The 23,548-nt window shown below is 31.6% G+C and overlaps 2 protein-coding genes across 2 annotated transcripts; both read right to left on the bottom strand.

The window, feature by feature from the left end:
• Positions 1–1,922: 1,922 nt before the first annotated feature.
• On the bottom strand, positions 1,923–23,247 carry BBS1 (Bardet-Biedl syndrome 1). The gene is made up of 11 exons (XM_090105643.1): positions 22,840–23,247; positions 22,173–22,391; positions 21,519–21,815; positions 20,932–21,020; positions 20,236–20,389; positions 5,861–6,020; positions 5,335–5,403; positions 4,596–4,763; positions 4,110–4,243; positions 3,246–3,380; positions 1,923–2,496 (listed from the first exon to the last, which is right to left on the bottom strand). Exons 1-11 carry the CDS (start codon positions 23,011–23,013, stop codon positions 2,233–2,235), a joined length of 1,863 nt encoding a protein of 620 aa, XP_089961769.1. The 5' UTR covers positions 23,014–23,247; the 3' UTR covers positions 1,923–2,232.
• On the bottom strand, positions 16,670–17,562 carry LOC149905621 (uncharacterized). Its single transcript, XM_090105255.1, has 3 exons — positions 17,106–17,562; positions 16,753–16,998; positions 16,670–16,720 (listed from the first exon to the last, which is right to left on the bottom strand). The coding sequence occupies exons 1-3, from the start codon at positions 17,109–17,111 to the stop codon at positions 16,670–16,672; spliced, it is 303 nt and encodes a 100-aa protein (XP_089961381.1). The 5' UTR covers positions 17,112–17,562.
• Positions 23,248–23,548: the final 301 nt, after the last annotated feature.

The following is a 23,548-nucleotide window of genomic DNA, read 5'->3' as shown; positions in this document are numbered from 1 at the left end:
CTCATCGGCTAAAGGGGTCAATTAATTGCAAACTGGTTCACACCTTTATTTTAACCTCAATATTTGTTGGATTTTAATACCTACTTACATTTATGTATGTTCAGTATTTACATATTATTCAATTTATTTTAGTAGTAGTATACTCGTATGAAATGTATCCTTCTCAATTTACATGTAAGCATTTTTTTCCACTAGCAACACCGGGCTTTGCGTTATATTTGCAAATTGCAATTTGTATTACTAAGTTTGTAGATAAGTAGATACTCATATTTTTATCGTTTATTACGGGGTACTAAAGTACGTTATTCCTATGACCTAAAAGTAACTTGTTGAATAAATTATAGTATTATCGAAACGGCTCCATTGATTTCATGAAATTTAGTATGCGGCAGGGGATTTCAGAGGTTATAAATGGATTTAGCTAGGATTCATTAAAAAAAAGAAAACCGACCAAATATCCGGATACCTATACTATTATGCACAATTCAAGTTTCTAAGTACCTACCTATTACAAAAATAAAAAAACTAAGGACTGAATAAATTGAATAAAAACTCGATAAAAATAAAGAAAATTTGAACTCTGCACATAAACATGTGTCACATGAGTCATAACTTTACTTCCAACCGTAAAACGGTATTTAAAGACAAATATTAAATTGAAATTTGTATCAAAACATTAAAGTGCGGCAAAGTACGGTCACTAACATCATAATCAGTGTCCAAACTAATAATAAGTACTTTACGATTCATGTTAAAGGTCGTTCCAATGACGAAGTTATCGAAATTACTTTACTATTATCACACTTTTAATTCTGCCAATGATTTATTGCGAGATTGTGGTCTGATAAATAAATTGCTAATCTTTGATACGGGACGACCCCCTTAGATTTGTGTAGGTAGTAACTGTAGATAGGGTCGCACGCGCAAACACTGGCTTATTCGTTACTAGCTGTGCCCCGCGGTTTCAACCGAATTGCTCCGCTCCTGTTAGTCTTAGGGTGATGATATATAGCCTATAACCTTCCTCGATAAATGCCCGTTAACAAACTTCTTAACCCGAAAGAATTTTTCAAATCGGACCAGTAGTTCCTGAGATTAGCGCATTCAAACAAACGAACTCTTCAGCTTTATAATCTTATCTTATATATAAAATTCTCGTGTCACAATGTTAGTCTGCATACTCCTCCGAAACGGGTGGACCGATTCTTATGAAATTTTCTGTGCATATCGGGTAAGTCTGAGAATCGGCCAACATCTATTTTTCATATGTACCACGGGCGAAGCCGGGTCGGACCGCTAGTATTATATAAAATTCTCGTGTCACAATGTTAGTCTTGCTACTCCTCCGAAACGGGTGGACCGATTCTCATGAAATTTTCTGTGCATATCGGGTAAGTCTGAGAATCGGCCAACATCTATTTTTCATATGTACCACGGGCGAAGCCGGGGCGGACCGCTAGTATTAGTATAGATAAGTATAATCTACCTAGAATTATCAGAAATGTAGATTAACTAAAGCACTAAGTTAGTACTAATTCCAAGTTAATTCCTTGTCTATAATTCCTGATGTCTGATGAATCATGTTTAATTTATAGCCAAGCCACAATTAAAACTGATAAAAACTTTAAGGGATCTTGGGCTCGGCTGATTTACATTTTACTACATATTTACATTTATTATTTTCTTATTTTTTGGCGCAAGTTTCTTGAGTTTTTCTTTCAAAAGATCCTTTTCCTGGCAATAACGAATACATCAAAATAAGAATTATTGATTCGATCTATTATAAAATCAGTCCTGCCCTTGATGTTTGATGCCGTGACTAAGGGAAATAGAGATTCATTTTTGCATATAGAATATAATGTGCATAAATATGCACATAAATAAAAGTAATTATTCATGTTTTATAGGCATTTATTGCTCTGACTAGAACTTATAATTCAAATCTAATACATTTCCTTAATTCAACTATCACCCACAAAGACTCCAATATACCCTCAATGCAAGAAAAACTTGTTTTTGAAGTGAAAACTTCTTTAGCGGCGTTGGGTATAAAATCTTAAACTCGCGTCAGGACACGTGGCCTAATCGAAAAAGCGTAAGACGGTTTTTTTTTTAGCCCTTATATTCCATGCGTAAGACGGATACCATTCCAAAATATCAAACATGCTGAACGTTAATAATCAAGTTTTCACTTCTGCCGGCACTCCCGGAGTGCAACCCGTCTTTTTTTTATTAATTAACTGTTAACTCATTAAAATCCGATGTAGCTTGTATTTTCTCAAAAGGCACCATCATAGGATCAGTGGCAGGCATTTGCACAGTCGCCGCTAGTACCGGGTTCGATTTCCCCTCCTTCAGAAGAAGTATTTTTATCAAAGACCCTTCAGCTTGACCAGTAACGGTTCGGAAAAACACATCCGGGTTTATATTTTCACTGAATATTTCTTCCACTTTTGTAGGGAATTTTAGCCGACTCCCTGGTGTCAGAAGTGGAATCTGGAAAAAAAATGTTAATTATCTTAATGTGTTTTAAAAAATATAACTAAATCATCAAGAAAATACAACGTAGGTACTAAAACGATCGTAAAAATATATTAAAAGAATAGATAAACATCGATTATAATATGTATAGGACTAAAAAATAATTTTCTATGATATTTACCCCAAGTTTAAATGACGGTTATTGACTTTTGGTTATTATTAAAATATTCAATTGCCAAAAAAAAGCAATTGTAATAAAAAAATTGTTTGTACATCAACAACAAAAAATCTTAACTTATCAGTACTGATAAAAAATATCAGATTTTCTATTTATAGATCTTCAGCGCCACAGGAAATTATAATTATGTAGCCCCCAGTAAATGCATAATCTGATATTAATTATATTATAATCAAATTAAATTATCTTACATTCATATAAGCATGCAATTCTGAAGTAATTTTTTGTTTAGTGAATAAAATCACTTCGAACATAATAATATTATATTAATTGTAAAAACGGTCTTTTATTATGTATTCTGTACATTTATTCTTCTTTTTTCATGAGTCATTTTTTTTTTAAATTGTAATACAGCTAATTAATAACCTTGAAATGAGTTAAAATAAAATAAATTCAAAAAATGTAATCTAAAAAGGAATTTATAATTAATCAGCAAGTCACTTCATCAACGTTTATTCGCATTTTCAGACAAAAAAGAAACAATTAATTCAATAAAATAAAAAATTTCTAAAATAGATCTTATTACCTTGATATAAGGGTTATCGACTTTATAGCTCGTTCCTTGTGTGTGAAACAGTACAGACAATCCAACAATCGCTTTGTCTTTTGATGTATTTTCTATTATGAGTGTCATACGGAACACTGGACCCATACCTTGCACCTGATAACAAACATTTGAATTGATTATTATGTAATTGAATTAGTAGAAATAGTAGTTATATAGTTATTGCAATAACCTGTCTTGTTTTTATGATTGACGTTTCATGTGAGCAAGAGCAGGACACAGCTATGGTAGGAAATGGTAGAAATTTATCCATTGTTTAACTTTTTATTATTAAGGCCGTAAAAGAGGGTCACGAATTACAGATTACGTCACTGATTTAAACACTTTTACGTTGATATTTTCGTGGATTATTTGTAATTTTAACTGAAATTTGTTTATTTTCAAGATATAAATAAAAATAAATGTTTTTATCCTTTACAATTTCAACACAGTCCGGTGTCCTAACTTAAGAGTTAGAAAGTGAAACGTTGTAGGAAGGTAAATTCAAATTCTAATTATTTATTTGCAAGAAATGTTGTACTTACAAAAATTTACAGATGTTATATGTACTAAATATTCTTAAAATTTTGGTATAAACTATATAAAAACTAAGTTATACCTAAATAAATATCTTATTATTATATGATGTTACATATGTACATTGTATAATTAAATTGTAAAACTGACATGATTTAAAAGAGCAACTATGGAGTTTCTTGCCGGTTCTTCTCCGTAGATACTGCTTTCCGAATCGGTGGTAAATGTTAAAATATGTAATGACGTTTCAGAAGTGCTTCTAGAAGAAGTCTAATTAAATAAATAAATGTTTAAGTTTGAATTTATTACCTCAGCAGCCAATCTGACGGGTTCCAGAGCACCTATACCCATGGCGTTGTCGCTTTTAGTGTACACTTCTAGAAGCGTCTTAGCAGCCGTCAGACGGAGTCGGTCTAACTCATGTTGGAATGTGTGATGCATTGCTGAAATGGTTTAGTTAATATAAAAATATAATGAAATAAATATTTTATTCTTAATTAAATTCTAAACTAATATTCGCAACAGAACGAGTGTTGTTTGTTCTATTCGATATTGTTGGAAGAAGGATCTTATGAAAAACTTACGAAATTTGACACAAAAATAACAAAAAGTTAACAAATTGAATGGTTAATGATAATAAATCAGTTTGCAAACTACAAGTATAAGTAAAGAAATATTATTCATGAAAAAGTAAATAAGACCAACCATAGACCAAATATAGTTTAATCAATAATCGATATCCGAAATAATAGTAGAAATTAATATAAAAGTTATTTTCCTAAACAAAAGCAATACCAGCAGCATTTTCCCTCTCTCGCATAGATTGTTCCAGAAACAGTTTCGACTTCTTCGGTATGAGCCAGGGTTTTTGTCCCGTAGTGGCAATGGCCATGGGTTCGACACCCGCCGCATGTTCATTGAAATCAGCTGTGCGTTTTAATATTTTTAACATGAGATTTCCACCTGAAAAAAACGAAGATTAAATTGATATTTTAAAAAGCAATATTATTTTTGAAAGACGAGTTATTATATGTATATGTTTTGCCTTCACATTTTAGCTTTTATAATTATGCCAGGCGCACAAAAACTCATTCATTTTATGTACATTTCGTTTTCTAAGAAAACCGTATATACCTACCATTTTTAAGAATTCTGTAGAAGGAAGAAAGCCAATGTTTTCGTCGTCGTCGATTTTGCAAATATAACGTGTCTGCTATAATATGAAAGCAAAACTGCGGGTGAAAATCTATCAAAGATTTAAAATCATCATCATCATTCCAGCCTTTCAGGACGTCCACTGCAGGACATAGGCCTCCCCCAAATTACATTAAAAATACAAATGATAAATTCTAATTGCGAAAATATTCTCTCGTATCGTCTTTTTTTACGGCGGACTGGAGCGATTTATTTTTACATCCACTTTTTCTGGAGATAAGGGACTAGAGAGTACTATAGGCTTCTTTTTACCACAATGAAAGGTCTCATACATGGAAATTCGACTTCGACTAGGCGAACAAAGTCACATAATACTTACTAGCTGTGACTATCGTCAGCACGTGTTCCTCCTGACCCAGTTGTCCAAACTTAATCACGGATGCTATATCTGAAAATTCGATCGAGATTTATATCTAAAGAGGCAATTTGTTGTTTCCTATCGATTACATCTAAATAAAGATATTACTATTGAAATAAATATAATCTTTAAATCAAATCTATTTAATAACTTGGCGCTATTTATCAATAACCATTTTAAAAAACCGATTTAATTTTTCTTTTTAATACATACATATAATACTTATATCTATTGATTAATGAGCAAACAATAGCTGTACCCCGCGGTGTCGAACAGTGAAACCATTTTTCAAATCTTCCTTTTTTCCTAAGATTAGCGCGTTCAAGCAAACAAACAACACTTCACTTTTATAATAATTACAGATACCCACTCTTTCAACATGAACATACCCTCATATTAATTCGAGACACATCTCAAAATACCCACATACAAAATATTAAAAAGTAAACTAATACCTGAGACTAATAGTCTCAAACTACCCACATACCTCTAACAAACATGCTATCCCGTTTCACCTTCCCGTCATACAGATTCAAATGCCCAGAAGAAAGTGCCACAGCTACTAATGTAATACCAAGATGAAGTACCGGCACTTGGCACATCGCCACTGGTCTATGTTCCAAGCTTATCCACCATTGCTTCTTACCCTTTAATTGTGTTTGTAAAGTTAGTTTGTTCGTTTAATTGATTTGCGAATGTATGATTCGATAACAGTTATGATTTGATAACGTTAATACGAAATTACGATAGTAGTATGGATTCCCGGACTCTGCCTCACTGCGTGAGGCAGAGTCCGGGAATCCAGTGAATCCAAACGAGAATCCAAACATACCCCGACTAAAAAAAAAAAAAAAAATTCTATTCTGAATCCTATCAACATTCCAGTCCCATCTCTTACAATTCCTTTTCAAAAACTGGAGATGATATCGCTCAGGTGTTCGTCCATATGAATCAAAATATGCCATTCGTATCGATATGTACAGCTACCCAGTGTGAACCTGGTTTATCATCCACATCCAAATTGCATATTATATACGTTGGTACATGGGTATACATAGGCAGTCTATTAGCAGCATAAACATTATTTTCTAGACTGGGATGAATCTTTTTCATATGTTTTTGTAATTCTAGTGTATCCATGATATTACTGTTATTAGCAGATTATTACAGTACCAATCTATTCAATGGTTGTCATAGGAATGTTCAATTATAGTGTTTTGTATAAGATTAAATAGGAAGTTTGTAAGGAAATAAAAAATAGTAAATTGTATACAATTTGTTTTATTTAATTTTATAATGTTTCCTTTAGTTACATATACACAAAATGCATTAAGCATAACACATAAATCTAAAACATAACACACATTATAACCTTAACTACTATAGTCTACAGTAACATTTCTATTTTTATCTATTTCAATAATATTATCAAACTCAGCATAAACAATACAGTTAATTGTTTGTATTAGTGAGGATTCAAATCGTACTTCTAATCTTACACTACCATGCTTTATGAGATTCCAATGAGCTGACGAGTTAGCTGATAAATCAGGAGTTAAATCAAATGCTAAAAGACAGTAACCTTTGGCATACTGTTCACGAGAGATTGCATTTCCTTCATTAAGAAAGTGAATACCAGTCCCCGAGAATAGAGTATGATATGCTGATGTAAATATATTATTATTAAAAGATGGTTGCAAAGCTTTTGAAGGTATTTGTTGACCATCAATATATAAGCTGAAAGAGTTAATGCCATAGTTTTCAAAGTTAAATGGATTTTTAGTAAGTGAGCCATTAAATGCGGAATTGTTCACAAATCCAATAATACATCTTTTAGGTACCTGTCCTAAGAATATATTATCAAGAGTTTTTCCTTGAACACCTGATGGAATTGTTAAAACTTTAACTTCAGCACGAGTAATAGGATATTTAGCAGTGGTAGAAGCTAAAACTTTCTGATGTGCGAGTAATACACTTGGATTAATTCGTGCTCTTCGAACAATAAGAGTTGCATCCGTAATGCAAACTTTAAACTTTTCATCATTTGACCCAGCAATTAAATTAAAACTCTCTCTTGACCGAACTAATTTTACACTCATTTCAACACCATTAATTAAAAATTTATCTTGATTGAAAATGTCACCATGAAGATGACCAATCATTTCTATTTCCCTACTTTCATTAACTAATTCCTGTCTTTTAACAAACCCTATGTTTTTACCATCTGTGGAATCCATTTTGCCTGCTGTATCATCATACCAAAGACTACAAGTAAGATGAGATTGTTTAGCAGCAGGAGCATAGTTTAAAAGGGTTTCCATGTATGCTCGATAGGCATAGGTATTATTAGGTGGTGATACAAGTTTTTGGTTTAAATAAACATCGAGTTGACTAAAAAGTGAATGCAACCAATTATTTACAGGTGCTACTACTGTAGCTGATGTCAATTTTGTTGAATCTTGATTTAATACTTTTGCCTTTATGTGGAGTAATGTATGAGACAAATCTATGTAGTCATCGCCTGTTCCAGGAACTTGAAACTCGATAGGTCCATCATCAGCAAGAGATGAAATTGGTTTATAGTGAATCCACAATCCATTTTCAATGCTTGTTTGTGTAGACGGTAATGCAAACAAATCTAATTCTGACTTAACGCACTCACAAGAATGATTATGAAGGAAAGACATACTTAATTTGAAAATATATCTTTGATGTTTTTGGGTTTTAGACCAAGTTTTTTCGTAGCTTTCACTTTAGCTGTTAGTGGTGGAATGAACGAGGCCAATCGTTTTCTTTTAGTTATATACCCAGATCCTGTCATGTTTAATCGATCAATTTTGTCATCAGCCTTTCGTTTTAAGTTCGTACTAACTTGCTTTAGACGATCTTTTATTGAGGTTTCCATAGGACGGGCTTGAATCATATCCGATAAAAGTCCTACTCCAGCGTTTAATGCCTCCTTACCAACCACTCGAGCACCACTTGAAAGTAAAGGTAAAACTGATCTAAATAACCCTCCTAAGAAGCTCCCAATACCATGACCGCGTTGGTATGGTGAACCCTTATAAATTACTCCAACTCCTGATCCAGCTTGATGTGAATAATAATTTTCATATGGACATTTATGATGATCATGAGGAGAATACATTATTATAATTTGCGGAAATGTAGTTTAATACACACGGTTCCAAACTGGAATGGTATTTTTTGTCCTGCGCTGGATCTTATATCCATTTCCAGCGTATCGAACTCTCTTCGCATAACGGGTAAGTAGTGAGGTGGAGAGAAAACGTGCATTTTATACGCACCATAAATGTATTTTGAAGGATCTAATGAAATGACTCTTAATAGCGGAGTCATAACATCACCCACAATCTGAGGATCGATAATGTCGCAATATAGAAATAGTTGAGATGGTAACCCTAAGTGTAAATTAGCAGGACACTTCCCAAAATTTCTGTCTAGGAGATTTGTATTTGGTTCATAACCTAGTTGTAAACTTAATTTGGGTGATAATGTTACGGATGTTATATTTTTATCCAAAACAGAAAAAGACACAAATTTTGTTATTTCATCATAACGAAATTTCAAGTTCTCTCCGATACCATTTAACGCTCTCAAAATATGTTCAACGTTATCGTAGTTGGTAGCGGGAATATGTTTTTTGTAGTACACTGTTGATGGTTTATCTTCATTAGGAATTAACATGGTTTTTGTGATGTATACAACATTTTCATGATCTTGAACAGTAAACATTGTGCATGGATATTGAAACTCGACAACTCCAACCAACCATTCACCTTCTAATTTCATAGCTTTTGGTAATTTTGTTGAAAAATTTGTGGTCTTGTTATCAGGAAAGTATTCCATTGAACTATTGCTGAGCAAAGTTAAATAAAAACTTTCTTTATTCATATTTCTTTTAAACTAGAAGCTAAAATCCAACTGTTAAATTTATCTGGATAACCTCTCCACTTCACTAATACTTCTTTTCTGTTGCCCGAATAACGAGTGCCAATTATTTTATCTATTTTATATTGTGAGGTGGGGTTGTAAGTGACCTTCTGTAATTCTCTTTCATAAAAAGTACCAACTATTGGTTCATTTTGTAAATCTGTAATTGTATAAACAACCCATGGAGATCTATCAATTATTGAAGATATAATAAATATTTCATCACTCCAATTTGATTCATATCCTTTTTGGAAAACATGTTTATATTTAGTTATTCGAACATAATCACCCACGTTGAAATTTGGTTTTGAATTTTCTAAAGAAAGTTTGTTTGACCCTCTATCATAAAGATTAGTCCAAACTGTCATAATATTGTTGGAACTTACATCACATGGGCACATCTTAATACTCGAGTGAATGCTGTGATTATAAGAGTATATTAAATCTTGTAAAACATCTATATATCTATAAGTATTATTATGAGTGAAATAACGCCACATTTTCATTTTTAGAGTTCTTTGAAATCGTTCAACAATACTTGCCTTAATATCAGGATTGTTAGTGGTATAGTAATTTATCTTTTTGGATTTAAAGTATTTTTGTACATCTTTTGAGACAAATTCTGTACCTTTATCAGATTGTATGTGAGTAGGTGTTGAATTACTTTCAGTAAATATACTTTCAAAACATTCTTTAGTTGTTTCTGAGTTTTTCTTTTTCATTGGTCTTGCAAAAGCATATTTACTAAATACATCAATAACACAAAGTATATAGTTGAAACCATCATTATATTGAGAATAAGTTCGCATATCACTTAAATCAGCTTGCCACAGCTCATTAATATTTGATAGAATGTACCTATTACGCGGGAATTTTTTCCGAATGGGTTTATGTAATGTATATGTTTCTTGTGATTGTAACCATTCCTTTACTTGCTTTTTATCCATTTTACCCTTCATAGCTTTTGATAATTTATCAATACTACCAAAACCAGCGGGGTTAGATGGATCATAATAAATCCTGTTAATTTCTTCTAGTACGGGGTCCATTTTTCCCAATCGATCTTTTTACGTATTTTAGTTATATATCTTTTATCTCCACTGCTCGGTGTAGAAAATTCTTGAACTTCAATCTCAGAGGTTTTGTTCAGATCTTTTGCTTGAAGTTGGTTAATAAACTCACATCTCTTTGGATTTCCAATATAAGTAAGTGGTACTTTAATATCTTTTAATGCTTTAGCAAATCTATCCCACCCTATCGGATCACTTTTTTTTAAGGGTCTAAGTGAATCATTTATTAAATCAACAATATTACTTCCTGGAATTTTTTCATTATCAATTATGACTGTGCCTTCATTATCCCAACGTATTTTACTTTTACTTATTCCAATTAAGTTTAATAATGATTCACCTTTTTTATTATAAGTTTTCGGTATTAAACTGAGTATTTGTGTTGGTGAATACAGTGGATTTGCCTCACTTTCTATACTTTTAATGGAACCTTTCTCCCCCAACAAAGATTCAGCATCAACTGAACTTTTTTGATCTCTATCTTTATTTTTAAAACCAATTTTAGACTCATTTGAATATTCATTAGATGTATCAGAATAAATTGGTAATCTGAGTGGTTGACGATCCTCTTCGGTAAAGTGAAGGTATCTTTGTAGTGTTTGTAAATATAGCATCCACTTCTTTCGGTCTTCCGTCTTACTATTCATAATATTTTGCATTTCAATATCTAATCGAGACAAATTACTTGTATCCTTATTTTCTTGTTTTAATTTTTCAATCAATCCAGGTTCAATAAGTATCATTTTCTTAGCATTTTCCATGTTAACTGGCTAGTCCACTTACTAATCCACTCAATATTGCACCTAATATTATTGGTAAGAAAGCCCCTCCTTTTTGTATAATAATATTTTTTCTTAGTTTATGTTTACACTTACGCACCAGTTTACGGAGTATATTTTTGTGTTTATTCAATTTTTGTTTATCTTGATCTTTAAGTGGTATCTTTCCTTGTAAAACGTTATGAATACATTCACAAATACAATTTATTTCTTTTTCATCACACGTTTTAAGTAACGCTTTTTGATATTTTGGTTTAAGCGTATGCAAAGCATTTAGCAAATGTTTATGCGTTGTAACTCGACGAAGCATCATTTAGAAATGATTTGAATTGTTTGATTCTTGGTGTATTTAAACTCTTTCGTGGGGACGTAGACTGTGCAGTGACCATTAAATGGGAATACATATGTCTTGATACGACAAAAATCATTTGTATTCTGTTTTAAATCTACCATTAAATATCCATGCGCTTCTAAAGTTGCATCCCTGTAGGCGTCTTCAATGAATTTTGTGTTATCTGGTGACACTTGTCGTGCTAAATATCTTATTTGAGTTTTATCTCGAGGGTTTTTAAAATAAATTATATAACTTGAGTTTAAAGAAATATCTCTTTGACCTTTACCTTGATGAAATAAATTTTGTGTTAAATAAAATACACTAAGATTCCTGTGATGACTACCTTTTGTAAATATATCCACAATTCTTCCATCAGACTCTCTCATTAGATCATCAATAATAATAAGGTGTGGGTTTTCACCATCAAACATATTAAGATTTGGAATTCCTTGATGATACTTAACATTTGGTAAATTATATAAAGGCTGCATTTCGTCGTAGCACCATGTGATTTCAGAAAAAAATTCATTACATACACTACTCCTATGTTTAATGAATTGAGTAACAAAGTTAGATTTTCCACATCCACTTGGACCTGCTACGATGGCAGCAAATGGATGAATAAAGTGAATCATTTTTATACTTCTATCTTCTTTGGATGTAGCAATAAAACTAAATATTTTTCTCTTTAAACATTTTATTTATACATTAAGGTTACAGTTTAATATAAATAAAGTAATATATACAAATAAACACAACCTTAAAAATTATTACAAAGCACATATATCCAAAAAAATAAATAATAATAATAATAATCAAATATATTCATAACTAAAATTTTTGAAATATAAATATCGTTTTAGCTGAAATTGCCATCGAGTTTATAATGACCCAACGGTAATGTATCTATATTGTTTGGTAGAATGTACCGCTTGGCATCATTAAAGGATAAACATGTTTTATTTATTTCTTGTGTAAAAATTGTATGCTTTAATGATTTAAATCTATACATTTTACAATATTGAACGTTTTTATTAAACAAACATGACTTATAATTATCTAAAGTTAATTTTTTTGTGACACACTTATTAACACCCTTTGCCTTAGTAATAATTTTATCATCAACCTGTAACGCATACATTTTTGATCGCAGACCTACAAATTCCATAAAAATTCTACCACAGTTTTCATCTTTGAAATAACCTATTTTTTTTTTATTTAGTTTAGGAAAATTAAAAACGTTGTTAGCATCATAATCTGATGTATCGAAATATGTATTAATGTCCAGTTTTATATCATTATAAAAGTTACTCGTAAATATTTGATAAATGAGACTGTCACAAATTGGAACCAAATTTATCTTGCATGTAATTGTAGTGGAAATCATACATAAGCGTTTTAGATATATCTAATATACAAAATCCTAGATAAATAGGTTTATTATAAATTAACTTTGTTTTGTTTAATTGAATTGCAACAAGACTATCAGAAAAAATTGAAACACTGTGAAAATGTGGTTGAGCAATTAAATCTCCAGCTCCCAATACTTTACCCCGATTTTCCCAATGAGTTAACAGTTTAACATTTACACGTTTTTCAATATTTTCCATAGTCTTACCAAAAACAGCGTTGTTCATTAGTTTATAAAAATCTTTCTCAAAATCTGAAATAGCTTGGGTTCTCAATTGTGTATTTAAGTCTATATATTCTTTTAACCATGGAGTCTGATTAAATTTTAATATTCTATGAATTTTTAATAATTTTAACCCCATTTTTAAGCATTGAATTAAATTTCTATAATATATAATATATTTGGATTTGTTTTTTAAGTTTGGAATCAATCTAATTTCTTTAGCGTCACCTACAGGTATGTTTTCTGGACAAAGAGGTAAATCGGAATGTTTATCATGCAAATCAACCGGATACTCAAGATCTACCTCCAAGATAAATCCTATCTCTGAAGAATAACTAACATTAAAATCTGTATCGGGGGAAGCCCACTCAAAATTACCTGTAGGTAGATATTGGGACATAGCCCAACCATACAGGTTATTGGCATCGAAATACATTAAAAATGAATCTTTATCTTTTGAGTTATAGTTGGACATATAAACATTATTTGCTTTTGCATAGCGAGTGCTACACTGTGAAACACCTCCACGTATTCCTGATTTAATAAAAGCAATCATCTCAATATCTGTAAGTAATTCTAACTCGATTCTAGTATGTTTCAACATAGCATCCCAACTTAATCCAGGAGCTGTATAGTAATGGGCGGGATCTAAATCATAAGTTTTTATGCAAACACATCTAAAATTTTCAAAAATATCTGCTAACAATAATACATCGGTTTTTAAATAAAGATTTGAATAGTCCATCATATTTTTACATTTAAAATGATTCCAAACGTCTTTCGCATGGTTGTAATCTTCATTAGAAATAAAAGAATCTGTGAGAGTACTGTAAAATTGTGATTGCATTGGAAGTTGATATTGGTTTAATGCATCAAAATCTTTAACAAATTCATATGGAAAAACACCTTTTTTAGTTAGTCGTTTAAAGTCTTCTAAATTAGGGAAACATTTTGATAATTCTTTAAAATCATTATCGTTTAAATTTTTTGCTAAGGTATCTAAGCTACTGGGTAAAAATTTAAGTGAATCCACAAAACGTAAAGTAACATTACTGTTATTGATTTTAATTATCTTTGAAAATGATATATATTTTTCTTTATTTTGTGGGAGAACTTCTACCTGACCTTCATCAAAGTTTAATGCATGTACAATGAAATGTGCATCATAATGACTTAAATTGTGCAAGAAGACTGGTATAGTGTAAGGTACTCTAAATTTTTCTGAACAAACTTTATGCACGACCCCAATAAATTTCCCAGTAAACCAATCATGGTAAAACACTGAATCCCCATTCAAATTTTTATTACAAACATAACAGTGTTCAGATTTGCTAACTATATCTTGTTCTATTTGTGATAAATTATTAGAAGCTTTTTGAAAACCAATTTTCTTCACAATTATTTTCAGATTATCTTTTAACGATTCCATAAATTTTAAAGCACAATTTTCACCAGTATATGTTACATATTTAGACAATTTATCATCATAAGAACATTTAATGTAATATCCAAAACTATAAACATTGTGTTTTTGTACATTTATCGTATGTGATTTTGTAGGGTCATTTGAACACGATGCTAAAGGACTTAAAAAAGCCTCAAAATCCGCATATATAACAAAAGGTAACTTCAGTTTACGTTGGAATTTATCAAAACTTAATTTACTTTCAGATACAATATCACCCCACCAATTTCTTTTATTTTTATCAACGCTTGGTATTTGTGTACATATATGTCTGCAATCATTTTTTTGATGGTTATTCAAACGTTCATATGTTGAAAAATATTGTAAACAAAAGTCACATAGATATATAGCTTCCTTCGATTTTGAAATTTGATGACTTATTAATCTTGACATATTTTTTATGTAACAATAATGACCGATTTTACCCTGTGTCAAATATAATAAATTTATATGAGTCTGCATTTTGTTCTTTGTAAAATACAAGGGTCCGACAATACTATTTTTTTTTCTTTGTTCATTATATTCTAGACCAAAAACATTAATACTAATATTGTTAAGACTTTCAATTTTGTGAATATCGTTTAATTTAACTGGAAATGTAATATTACCGAACTTCAATTTATGACTGTGTTTGGTGTATGATGATACTCTATCCGAATTTTTATGTATTGGAAACAAAGCGGATAACAGTGCCCACTTAAAACAGGCGTTATCTGTGTTTTTAACATTTATAACAGCTTTTTTTATTTTTATGTCATGTGGTAACTCAATATAAGATTTTCCTCTTAAAGGGTTAAATTGATTTATATTCATATCCAAATGTAAAATTTTTTTCAAACTCCACCCACTATCCTTTTTCTCGAATGAATTTATATAATTAATAAGAGAATTCGTTACAGTAGTATAAAATATATTTAAATCATCACCGGTGCAAACAATAAAATTCATTGATTGAAAATCAAAAGTGTTATTTATATTTTTTGACTCCTGCACAAAGTCACCATATAAAATAAAATTGATTTTTAAAATTGTATGCTCTTCTATGGACTTATTTATTAACGTAAATATTGTATCTTTGACTGAAGCAAGAAATAAATCTGGTGTCTCAAACTGTAAAAAATTTTGATTTTCAGAAGTTACTCTATAAGTTATTATTCTATTACCGAACGCAGTCTCAATTATCTTAACATTAGGTTTTATTGAATGTTGTATTTTATCTACATTATTTTTGTGTACGTTGCTTCTCAGATGATTAGCAAAATATTTTTTGGAAACACTTATATTACAAATACTACAACATTTCGTCTTGGAATTAATACCTTCATTCGATGTTGATGGTTGTTGTGAAGTCCGTGAAAAATCAATTTTAGTTGCAGATTTTATCCTTTTGATGTCATCAGAATTAACATCAACTTCTGCTTTCCTTTTGGTTCCCCGTCCCGTTTGTTCCACCCTAAAAAAAAAAAAAAAAAAAAAAAAAAAAAGTTATTTACTTCGATTGCTTAAAATACAAATAAGAAAGAAAAAAAGATGATTATAAAAAATATATACTCACAATTTTCCATCGAATTCATCACATAGCTCCATCAAACTTTGATCATGAAATGAGTGATTTAATTCATTTCTTTCTATTTCATCACAAACGTTTAAAAGTTCATTTGTATCAATGGATAGGCTTGTCAATTCAAGATCCATTTCATTGAAAAAAACACTAACACATTCTTCAGACATTTTAAACACTATATTTGTTTCACAACTGCTTTCTTGTAACACACTTTTTGCCTTAATGCTCAATGGTCTTCAACATAATCATTGACTTTATACATTGCAACGTACTATTTATACTAGTAGATAAACTAATTACTAAACTACCACATGAAGAAACCTATTATACTAGTGGATAAACTAATTACTAAACTACCACATGAAGAAACCTAATTTTTAAAGCTGTAGTGTTTTGCACTATCTTCCTCCGATATCTCCTTTGTTATGTTGTATACAATATCTTTTATTTGAAGATCTATGTTAGAATCATTTTTTGTATAATATTTAATGCGAATATCAGCATTTTTCCAATGTTGCGACACCGGGATTCCTTTCAACTTTTTTAAACTATACAAATCAATTTTCACTAGTAGATCAGCATCCATTCCGTCATCTTTGTCTGTTGAAATATATGAAATGCATCCCTCCTTCACTGAACGTCCAACAATTGAAGATAGTTTCGCCTTTTTCTTTTTCCGCTCAGGCTCTTGAAGAAAAAAGTCATCTAAACGACTGGTCCTCTTATTTTTATTTATTGTTAAGTTAGAAACCTCATCTTCATCCGATAAATCATAATAATTATAGGGCTTGAAACATTTTTCCACATCTTTGAGGTTGTAAGAAGCCTGAAACATAACATATATAATTAAAAATATGTTTAACAAGATAAAAATAAATAAAGATTTTACTGAAGTAATAATTAAAAATAATATTAATAATAATAATAACTTACCTCCATTTTGTTATTTGTAATAAATTTCTACGCGTTGACCTGTGGTTGAATTCGAAACACAATATACTACGGATGCGTGCAGGGATATTTATATGATAGATTTGGGAAGGGGCTAGCACGACTTTGGAATCATTATCTTATCTATAAGGATTTCCGAAAAATGAATACATTAACATACTTAGCTAACAACTAATACACATGACATGACACAACAAACACAAACAAAAACAACAAACATAGTTAAGCAATCACTTATGTACTTATGATTATATTGACAATTTGGGAATCATTATCTTTGGACTTCAGTTTGTGGTGAATATTGCTTAATGTATGCTTAATGCATTTTGTGTATATGTAACTAAAGGAAATATTATAAAATTAAATAAAACAAATTGTATGCAATTTACTATTTTTTATTTCCTTACAAACAATAAATAATATACTATTATAAAGGCGAAAGTTTGTAAGGATGTATGGATGTATGGATGTTTGTTACTCTTTCACGTAAAAACTACTGAACCGATTACAATGAAATTTAGCACACATATAGAGGGTAACTTGGATTAACACATAGGATAGTTTTTATCCCGGAAATCCCACGGGAACGGGAACTATGCGGGTTTTCCTTTGCAAACGCGGGCGAAGCCGCGGGTGGAAATCTAGTATACATATAAAAATATTGCATATATTGGGATGACAATATAACATGATGTTAGTTTAGGTTGATGATTGATAGAAATTGGATGAGGTCAAACATGTAAAAATGAATACATTAGACCTGCAAATGAGTCTTCATAGAATACACCCCAGCCTCCAGTATAGCGTGTACCCCTCGAATCGCCTGCCAATGCATATACACATACCTGCATTTATTATATGCAATCTCGACCCTGACTCACAGCCAGGTTCTCATTGGGTAGCTATTCATATCAACCACGAAAGAGTTGGAGAATATTTTGATTCCTTTGGACGTAAACCGATTAGAGTAATAGCGGAATTTTTAAGAAGAAATTGTCGCATGTGGGACTATAATACTGCTAGAATTCAGGATATCTATTCCACGTTTTGTGGAGAGTATTGCGTGGTATATTTGTACTACAAGTTCCGAGGCCTGAGATTGGAAGATTTCCTTACAAATTTTTCGTATGACTCACCAAGAAATGATATGACACTTGTTAAATTGTATTGTAGTGTAATGCGGGTGTAAATAAAGAAATAATATATGGAAATAATATGTTTTATTTTCAATCAACTCTTTTACAATCCTTGTCCTGCCGTAACAAAGTTCGATACATCAGATTACCCGGAAAAACAATTAGGTTAGGTTAGACTTTGATAAACAACGCCAGAAGCGAATCGCTTTTTTAAAAAAGCAACAATTAGGTTAGGTTAGGTTAGACTTTGATAAACAACGCACGAGCCGAGCGAGCAAAGCGAGCGTGCCGCTGCAGCGGCCGGCGAGTGCCAGGAGCGAATCGCTTTTTAAAAAAGCAACAATTATAATAATATAGTAGGATAATATATAAATATAGGATTTTAGACGTATTTTTTCTTGAATATAATAATACATCGTTTGGTTAGAATAGCGAGGTAGGTCGTAACAAAGAAGTTTAATACAAAAGCAGTGATAAGCGAGGTGCACAATGAGTAATAGATATGAACGCCGATAGATAATAGGAAAAGGCAAACAACCGGTGGGTCATTAGCGTCCCATTAATGACCCATCGATTAACTCTTATCTAATTGATATTTGATAAGAGTTAATCGATCTGCACACCTCAGCTATCTTTGGAACCGTGCATCCTATCGCTTCGGGAGTGAGTGCTATCGACTCAGCGTGGCCGCTTTAGTGGGAAAAGAGTCCAAACTTTTTTTTTTTTTTTTTTTTAGTCGGGGTTTTCAATCAAGTCACGTCCTCACCGTACCATAAAGTGAGGCAGCATAGAGTGAGGCAGTACCCGGGAATCCATACTACTTACGATATTGTAAAACGAACGAAGGATAGAAACTTTACCAGTTAAATTGGGAAAATCAAGACAAGTAAATTATTAAAAAAACAAAATACCCGACTGCACACTAAAAAAAGAGTGATTGAAATGAATCTAATGATACCGCATACATATTTTTTTAAAGGGAAATTTAGAAAAAATATTATTATGTCTTTATCCCGTGGGACTTTTAGGATAAAATGTATCCTATGACACTCCCGTAATCAAGACAAATCTAACGATACCTCATACATCAAAATCCATCAAGCCGTTTAGGCTACAGGTGGTCACAAAGGAAAAGATATACATACATACTTACATACACTCGAAAAACATTACCCTCCTTCTTTGGCAGTCGGGTAAAAAAAACAGACGATGTTCGTTTTGCACTTCACGCATGGATGTACCATTGCTTTTTTTTACAAAACATAATTACTGAACGAGATATCAACAATCAACGCTACACTATTACAATTTTTAAGCTAGCTTCTATCGCGGGCCTTGAGTGCGGGGACCGAATCCAGAAATTCCGTAACGAAAAAACCTCACGCTCCCCACTCCGACGGGCACGGAGGTGTGGCTTGAAGGCATAGCATGCAATAGCTTTACCGCGGCAGTCCCCGAGTGCCACACGTCTTTTTTTTTTAATGCAGCCAACATTATACATAGGGACCATTCATTCAGTACGTAAGGTACACGAATAAATGACTGACCTCTCATTCCTTTTTATCTATTTTATACAGGGTGTTCCACTGTTGGTATACTAAGCCCAAAGGAGGTTATAGATTTGCATACGCTAAGTACGTAAAAAATACTTAAAAAATTCTAGACGCATTTTTTTTTCAAGTAGATGAATTCTTAAAACTATGTGTACACCCATAACAAGCAACCCGGCCATCTTTGTCACCAGCACATGAGCTATCGTTTATTATTATGTTTTCATAGATAAAATGCTCACATTAGAGAAGCGGTATATGCCGGCTGCGCGAAGCTAGAGAAGAAAACATGGATTTTCAGGAAAAATTTAGCAAAAAATTTTTGACGTAATTTTGTTGTTTAAGTATTTTTTACGTGATCAGTGTATGCAAAACTACAAGTCTCTTCGCGCTTAGTATACCAATAGTGGGACACCCTGTATTTACCTTCTTACTATAACAGGCAAGCGTATTATCACAACAGATAACCATGATACTGCTGTCGAAGGTCATAACTTCAATGGCAATAATGTGCTCCTCCGTCCTGAACAACTGCCGACCCTCCTTCCAATCCCTTTTCAATAAACATACCGATTTCTCTCTGAAATATTTTGTATACATTGAGGTTTAGCATTTTGCGTTGCTCTATCATTTTTAAACGTCAATGTCTGTGCAAAAGGTGTCCTTGGAAAATCTTTTTCAAGAAAAGTCTTATGCTTACAGTGAAATTTTATATAAAAAGTGAAGTCCCTTTTCCCCAAGTGGGGTAAGGGGCAGATGCATTATGCAATTGGCATCCATCTGTTTCACTGATCGATTTTCTTTAGGGACAAGTAGGTGATCAGCCTTCTATGTCCTGCCAGACCGAGACATTTTTTTTTTCTTCGTCTCCACCGGGAATCGAACCCAGGACCCCTTGGTTTTACGCTCACGCGTCAACCACTGTACCAAGAAGGCGGTCAAATCAAATTTTATATGGTTATAAATATATTCTTTAAAACAAAACCTTTTTTTCTTTCAATAACAAAACAATTATCAGTTTGACAATTTTCAGCATACTTCAGCTATTAAATTTTTACTACAGTGCATGTGAATTATTATAGATTTGTGCTTGAAACGTGTCTTTAATTTTAAATAATATACCTTGTGGCTACAGTTACTCTATAATCAACATTGAACAGTCCTGTCGCAACTATTTGGTATGGTACCGCCTTTACTGTGTTTATATTCACCTTAAAATAATTTTTTATATCAAATGTATTGTACTTTGTGGTACATATGAATGCTCAATATAAATTATTTACTAGATAAGCATTTTATTGCGCCTATGTATATTTAATAGCAATAAAACACATAAATTATATTATTATAATACATATGGCTACTCAAGTATTATGATTTTATTAATACAAATAAATATTATTATTCTGAAATTGCATTTGCATTAGGAAAATCTACAAAAAGAAAAAAATAGGAATGCAAAAAATGTAAACAGAATTCGTACATTACTAGCGGTCCAAACCGGCTTCGCCCATGGTACCTACATGTTTAAACTATCCTATCTCTCAAGTTTATTATAATCAGTTAAGTGGTTTAGGAGTCCATTGAGGACAAACATTGTGACGCGAGATTTATATATATATATATTAAGATGTACTCGGGTCTGGGACACAATCAGCATTGGAAATTATTGTTACTATAATCATAGACAATAGAATATACCTACGAACCTTAATCAATTGCGTAAATGTATGTGGATCCAACACAACAACATCACCTTCTTCAGTCCCAATCACAAGACAACTCACTCCATATTTATCCGTGGAATTCATTTTTAAAGTTGTAATACAGGAAATATGTATTATAATTTTCTTTGGTAGATCTGCTGTGGCTACAAACTCTAGTTTTTCGTCTATGGCCATTTGCAAGAAGCTCCGTGATTGGCTGCACAAATTATGTGATAAAGAGTAGAGTGTTTTGGAAAGACTCAATAAAGATGCTTCATTGTGATTCACAGGATCTTTAAGCTATAAAAAAATTGTTAAAATAATATAATAGATATAAATTTATAAAGAATAGAAAAATATTAGATCGCAACATTACAATTTATTTTCTAATATTAAAAATACTATCAAATTCAGTTCAATTAAGTAGTCTTTAGTCAAAAGACCGAATCTAGCAAAGATTATAATTGATACTAGCGGTCCGCCCTGGCTTCACCCGTAGTACATGTTTACGTTTTTTCTCCATAAGAACCATTCTTGTACTGCAAGGAATATTTAAAAAAATAATTTTATCGAAATTGGTTCAGCCATTCTCGATTTTTGCGCTTACCAACACACATGCTTAACAATATATATAGTATATACATATAATTAAATTACCTGTTTCCAAATTTCCATCTCCTGTTCATTAATTTCAATAGTTGGCAATTGGTATATATAGAAGAACTTCAAATGCCGATATACATGGATGCAAGAATCAAAAGCAATTGCTATTAACGGTGGTGCTTTTGGCATAGTTTCACTTGCATAGAAGCTAACTACTCCTAGCGGTAGATCGGGTAGAACCATGTCAGATATCTGCATAGTGCCTTTGAATATCTGCAAACATAATAAAGAAATTGAAATAATTCTGAATAAAATTATTGTGAATTGAGAAGGCCGCCTAATAAAGCTCAGTGTTTCATAATAGTTTTAAGAATTCTTAGCTCAATAAGTTGTGTAAAGGAATTTGGAATTAATAATATATATTATATTATATTATGAGCCATGGCTGTCCCACTGCTGGGCAAAGGCCTCTCTTCCGTCAATCCATTTCTCCCTATTTTGAGGAATTAACAATAGAAAATAATAAAAATAACATATTATATTACACTTCATTGAATCAAATAAACATGAAAGGTAGTGATCCAATATATGATAATTAAATATTGGCCATTTTTTAAGGCAATTGTTAAACCAATTTTTAAAGTATTACTATTAAGATTGACTTTACACAGGAAACTGAAAAAATAACTAAAAATGGATTTATAAATAACCAATAGCATACCTTTAATTGAGCTCCTTGTTCTTTCCCCATGTCGCCCACAACAAGTTTGACTTCATTGTCGTTATTCAAGTCCACCAAAGCTATATTTGATGGCAATGTGTTGAGATTTATATCTGCTGTGCCAACTTCTACATCTAACCAGCGGCTTATTGCGCCCATATTTAAATTATACATGTAATATTCTTTTGTGTAATAGCATAGAATTATCACATTCAAACTATAAGAATTCTTCTTCCACTATTATTATTTATTAGTCGAATTTGGGTGCCATTAGTCATATTTCTTATTCAATGACCGTCAGAAAACACTTCATAACATCTAGGCTGATTAAATTTCTTGTTAATGTAGCACTTTTTGCAATAAAAAATATTATTGTCGTTTTCTTTTGCAATTTGTTTTGAACTTTGGATCGCGACTCGCGTTGTCATAGCAACGAGCTGTCTGTCAGTTACATACTCACCACAGAGTATGTAATACACTTTATCAAAATTTAAACTATTTTTAGGTTAAAAATCATTTAAATGTGTATTTATAATCAGAAATTTCCTGAATAAAATTTTAATACGTTTTCGATCTCTATAAAACATACCTATTTCGGAGAAAATGCAAATTCTATACGTATATTCTTGTCAGTGTCGTCAACGTCAATTGAAAATGACAGATAATACGTTGACATTTTAAATTGAAATTTGGTTTTTTTTTTTCGATC

Source organism: Colias eurytheme, chromosome 9 (genome assembly GCF_061535395.1).
Source record: "Colias eurytheme isolate Ceu_HAF_F1 chromosome 9, ilColEury1 Martin Lab GWU primary, whole genome shotgun sequence".
Classification (NCBI taxonomy): Eukaryota; Metazoa; Arthropoda; class Insecta; order Lepidoptera; family Pieridae; genus Colias; species Colias eurytheme.
The sequence above is the reverse complement of the archived record's forward strand: the minus strand, read 5'-3'. Positions and strand labels throughout refer to the sequence as shown.